Here is a 5,804-nt window from a genome sequence, read left to right on the forward strand (position 1 = left end):
GACTCGTCTCAGCGACCCTTGCCATTCGATGAGCCCCGACACCATGCACAAGTGCCAATCACAGAGCCCCCTGATCTCACATGCCAATCGAGCTATCTGCAACCACCAGCAGCCCTCGAGCTGTTTCACAGCCCCTAAGCTTGATTCTACTCTAATTAACGGGACAGTAACACAATTGATTAACTCCATCGCTGTGATTATGAGTAGTTTGGCGAATTTAGCTCCAAATTGGTTTTTCTAGCTGCTTTATGGAGATTGGCATCAGTGGGTTATGAAACTTTCTTCATACATAGTGAACTGAATTGGCTTAGATTTAGGAAGCGTCTAAACTGGTATAATTTGTGTGAACTAGGATGACACACTATGCCTGTCGAGGGGTTTATTAGAAAGAGGTTGAGTAGGAATAGCTGGGGCCTCGATTTGTTTATATATGTAAAGAGATTTGCATATAACAAGCCTGACAACTATGGAATTCGAACATGATATAGAGAGATGTTCTTGGGTACTTTTTATTCTCCACTCCAAGCTGATATTTTTAAACCTGTACTTTTAAATCCTAGTGTAAATTAAACCTGTACTTTTAATTTGATGATCCGGGTGAAACGTATTATGTGTCTTTTGATTTTACAATAATAGGGAGTTTCTTTTCAGGCAAATATATACCATCGAAGCCTCACTTTACTGCACAGAGGAGAAGATGGCTCTCATGTAACAACGAGATGCTTGATTATATCATTAGAAAGCCCCGTGGATTTCGATCAACTCATGTCCATTTGCATGATCTGGTAGGACCTCTTAATAATTCAAGCTGGTCTGGCAGATTGTTGTGGCGACTAGGGAGCTTGCGCGGTACAGTCAAAGATCAACATTATTGAACAATCGAGACATTGAATTACTCGGTCTTTCTTTCATTGTTTAATTATAAAAAATTACCGAGAGAACTAACATAATATTAAAAATAAGAAATGGAACGTCTTGTAGTGACATGCGTTATTGTATGAATTTCAAGAGGTTTTTTAAATTGATTCTTATAGTAGAACTTCCCGTGGTACTTTATTTAGTTTTTATTTTTTTTATTAAACCCTTACATCTCCTTACTAACTGAAAAAGAAAGCTGTACAAACAACAAACTCAACATTATGTTCGAAATGTAACGAAGTACCTAAAACAAACCAACTTCTCGTGCTTTCACAGAAAAAAAGAAGAAGAAGAGACCTACTCTTCACCCCCCCCCCCCCCCCCCCCCCCCCCATGTCGAGATGTCCCGAAGTTCACTCCATCATGTGTGTGGCTTCTGTAGAACATACATATGACCTCCCTTACTATTGCCATAATAATCTTTCCATTAGTTCCACGGGAACATCGAAACCAAATTAATCTTCGGGGACGATTTCTTCAGGGCGCACCTGCTAAAAACCGGGAAAGAAAGGGAGTTTAAACACAATGAACACGGTTAGCCTTAATACATACTAGAAGAGAAAATGTCTTGGAGCATGAATAAATTTTGTATCTTACGTGGTCACTTCTGTGCTCGCTGAAGCTCGAAGTCCTAACCTTCAGCTCTCCTCTGCTTGTTGTAAGCTCATCCAAAGTCTCGGCATCACAAACTTGCATCCTGCCTTCCATACCGCCCAATTCAGGCGCCTCATTCTCCTGATACATTAGATCACAATAATTTTTCACCTTTCAAGCCATGAAAGCGTAGAAGCACTCTTGAATCAAGGGACTGAAGGGGAATTAATGTGAGAATGTTCATGCATACTCGATGAGATAGGCTGAGGGAGAGTTCTGGGGTCCTTGCTATCTCTTCATATTCGGCAGCGTCCAATTCCTGAAGATGGTAGGGAGAGAATAGCCTGGGCAGCCCATGCTGCCTTATGGCTATGAGGATGAAGAATGGGAGGGGGAATAGGATTCCTGCGATTGGAATCCACGTGATCCCGAAGCACAGGAGCAAGTACACGAACTGGAGTAGTGTGAATGCTGCTATGTACTTGAAAGGCACTGATTCAATGAACGAGGCATGCGCTCGCTCGAACACCCTATAAATTGCCAGACCTTGTCATGCAACCAGTCGACTTTCAAAGTGATCGCACAAAACTAACGTATGAACCAACTCAAAGGGCCGATTAGCCCATGAATATAGCCACAAACAACTATATATTCTCCTGTGACTAAAGGTTAAATAAGAAGAGTGCAATCTTACTTGTAGCGACGTGCAGGAGTGATGAAGACAAAGAGCATACGTTCCCATAATTGGTTTCCGGGGAGGCTGTCGATTGCCATATAAGCAAAATATCCCCAGAGAACTGATGTTGGGATGAGCTTAATGACTGGGATAGCACATACAGATGCTGCCACCAGGAGCGACTGCAGCAGATTGCTCACTCTTTGCTCATTCACTCGAACAGGCAAGTGGTCATCTATGTGAATCGTGGGATCAGATGTTACTTTTTCTGCTTGGTCCTTTTCGGATTTGGTAACTGCCTCCTTCAGATCTTCTAGCTCCTTAACTAGAGGAGAAGTCTGTAGTATGGCATATGAACATTAAACTGAATGACCTTAAGAAATATAACCATTTCTGAGAAAGTGTTAAAGGCGATTTCAAGGGTGAGTGATGGAATGGAACTTACAACAGGAGTGTCTTCGATCTCTATGAAAACATCTTGCATCTTGTCATATATCTCCGAGTTGCTAGCTTTCTGCTTAATACTCTCCTTCACGCTCTTTACCATTTTCCTTCTAATAAACTGTAACCGAAAAAATCCTCATTTCGGGACAATAAGATGACTTGGAGAATGGTCTCATGCAACTTTTTAACAAATTGGATTTACAGTAGTTAGCTAGGTTACTGACCTGCCTCTTTAGAGTTGCAAGGCTCTTAGTGTGCATGGGAGACTGCGGGAGGACACCATTCGATGGGGGCAACCCAACCAACCCGCAAAGCAAAGTCTGATACAGTTTTATATTACTGGTTGGGTCTAGCCATTTAATTTACGAAGATTCTTACATACCATGAATCCAAGGATTAAGATATCATAGTGATAAGCAGTCGGCTTCTTCAGATTGAACTCCTTCTGTTGTGCTAGCTGCGACGCCACGCTGTGGTCGAAGAAGTAGAGCCCAGCGATCATCAAAGCAGGAATGAAGGCCGCCAAGATATATGTTGGTGGGACCCTGCTCATATCCTAAAATAAAAAATTTCTATTTTAACTTCTTCGGTCGAAGAACCGAGAAGAAATTGATCATTTCATGAAGATCTGGTTACTTTAATCACAGTCCAATGGTGATATGAAGCAGAATCCCACAGCAACGGGCTATACAGCCTCCGCGGAACACCAGAAGCAACTTTACTGGGCATGCTAAAGGAAAGCGCTGTCCAAGCTATTACCATTAGCGGTACCCCGTAATCTGCAGTGAAGCTTCTGAGGCTACCTATAGAAAACCAGACAACAAAGAAAAGACCTTGTTACCGTACGCCCAATCTACCTTTTTAGATTTAAATGCAACTCGATGAGAGATTATGAACCTGTTCCATATAACCAAGATCTCGCCTTCCTGCTCTTCAAGGCAGTGTAAAGAAGGCCAAAGGTGAATATTATCCCTAAGAGTCCATTTGTGTAAAGCCACTGGAACTGATACTTCTCCAGGTTCAGGTCTTCGGCTTCAGGGACCTTAAACTCGCTCACGACTCCCTGCCATTGCACACATTATTTTGATCAAAGATAGAGATATAGAATTAAGCCTGAGTATAAGTCGTTTCTTGGGCAGAATTGGAGTGCACCTTGATGGCCTCTTGAATAAAGAGTACAGTGATCAACATCCCGAAAAGCTCTCCCGCAACTCTTGTGAATCGGTTGATTATGTCACAGGCATTGAATATTGCAAGCAAAAATAGCATCAGAGCAGTCCAAACGCACACCCTGCAATCATAACTACCAAATCAGTTGAATAGATTCTTGAATCTACTTGGCTATACATGTAGTCACTTCTTAATTTTCGGTGAAACATTCTCCGTTACAATTTTTAATATTTTTATTTCATTTACATCTTCTTCTCCCATATCTTGGAAAAGTAGCTAGAAATGATATGACGATAGTACTAGGTCCACAGGCCTCCATTGTAATAAAAAAAAAAAGCAAAAAGAGCTGACGATAAGCAGGAAAATCTTGATCACCAAACCATTTAATTTTCAAAGAGAGATTGGTGTTCAATCTAAATTACCATCCTGCCCAAGCCATGTATAGGTCCTGCCCCAAGTCCTCCCTTCCTTTGGCAAAGTTGTAAAGATAAGTGTACATGATGATGGTGGGTTCTGCAACTCCGAGTATTAGAAGTGGCTGTCCACCGAATATGGCGTGTATGATGCCACATATGGCGGTAGATGCCAATGTTTCAACAGCACTCAAGCTTCCATCTGTGAACAGCAAAAAGCATCTTTTACAACAGTTCATGAAACTAGAAGGCTGCATTTATTTGTCGGCAGTAGGATAGAACTGCATGCTTGGTTTCCATAAATAATCTTAAAGTCGATCGATCTCTAACCAGCTTTCTGATTCCTGGCATCTGCACACGATTGATCTCCATGTCCACTGTTCTTTGTTTCATTTCCTCTTAAGATATATCAAATACGAAATCAAGTTTTTGCGAACACGAACTTAGTAAGGTTGAAATAACAACTGATTTTCCATGTTCGATTATGTTACGGTTCCCTAAGTATGCTAACACAGAGAGTTGATGAGTTACCTGTATCTCTACTGAGCTGCTCACCGAAGGCAATAACTGGGAGTGCAGAGGCAAAGAAAATATATGTTGTTGGGGCCAAAATCCTGACAAAAAATTTAAACAAGCAGGAACTTTAAGATAAATATGGAGCGATATTTGCAGTTCAAGGAGTATAATTATTTCAACAATATATAGATACCCAATTCCTGAATGAAGACCCGAGATCCAATCTTCCTTGTAGCACGACACTCGACCTCTGAAATCCACCGCTATTCCTCGAAATGGAGATTTGATGCTCTCCATCTCTGATGCAAGTAAAATATCCAACATTGAATTATTTTCTGCATATCCTTGCTAGAACCGATTGGCAAAGGAAGGAAAAATAAAAGCTATATATCCAAGTGATATCGCAGTAGTCAGTGTATATCGGACAATTGATCATGATGACTCCAAAGCTTGATCAGGATATAATAGACTATGTATGGAGGAGAAAGAAACGAAATTAAAACAATAAATAACTATACGGAAGAAGGCACGAATAAACAGCTTGTATCATCACATTAAACTACAACGGCAAGAACGAAACGCACCATACAATACATATAACCCGACTCATGTCCTGGAGCTTATTGGGAGTGGCAATGTTACCTGAAAAGTTCTGGGCCTCAGAATCTGTTGGCCGGGAAATAAGGCAAATGCACTGTTAGTCAGTTGTTCAGGAAGACGAAGGACCGGGGACATTCATGGAGGACTTAAATAGGACCAGGCGGGTCAGAACCAGACAAAACGATGCATTGACCTCCGGAAACGTTGATTGGTTAGTCTGGTCCTTAATCTAACTCTCTCGCGTCCAACATCCTACACAACTATTAAAAGAAACCGATTTGAATTACACATCTTAAATGAAGTTTCGTATTCTTTTATAACCAATATATATATATATATATATATATCTTGCATTCCAGTTTTTTGAGAAAAATTTTAGTTAGGGAGAGTTTACCCCTTAGTAAATTAACTTGGTTGGAACTTGGTTAGTCGGAATCAATTGGGATTTCGAATAATAAGATATATAAGTCGGG

The 5,804-nt window shown here is 40.9% G+C and overlaps 1 protein-coding gene across 1 annotated transcript; it reads right to left on the bottom strand.

Moving 5' to 3' along the window:
• Nucleotides 1-1,020: 1,020 nt before the first annotated feature.
• Nucleotides 1,021-5,532, bottom strand: LOC116194043 (boron transporter 4-like). Its single transcript, XM_031522765.1, has 14 exons — nt 5,374-5,532; nt 4,925-5,030; nt 4,747-4,829; nt 4,225-4,417; nt 3,785-3,923; nt 3,530-3,695; nt 3,269-3,435; nt 3,015-3,188; nt 2,857-2,952; nt 2,634-2,750; nt 2,207-2,526; nt 1,763-2,042; nt 1,516-1,653; nt 1,021-1,409 (listed from the first exon to the last, which is right to left on the bottom strand). The coding sequence occupies exons 2-14, from the start codon at nt 5,026-5,028 to the stop codon at nt 1,374-1,376; spliced, it is 2,013 nt and encodes a 670-aa protein (XP_031378625.1). The 5' UTR covers nt 5,029-5,030; nt 5,374-5,532; the 3' UTR covers nt 1,021-1,373.
• Between the last annotated feature and the right edge of the window lie 272 nt (nt 5,533-5,804).

The sequence above is a fragment of the Punica granatum genome, chromosome 1, assembly GCF_007655135.1.
Source record: "Punica granatum isolate Tunisia-2019 chromosome 1, ASM765513v2, whole genome shotgun sequence".
NCBI classification, from domain to species: Eukaryota; Viridiplantae; Streptophyta; class Magnoliopsida; order Myrtales; family Lythraceae; genus Punica; species Punica granatum.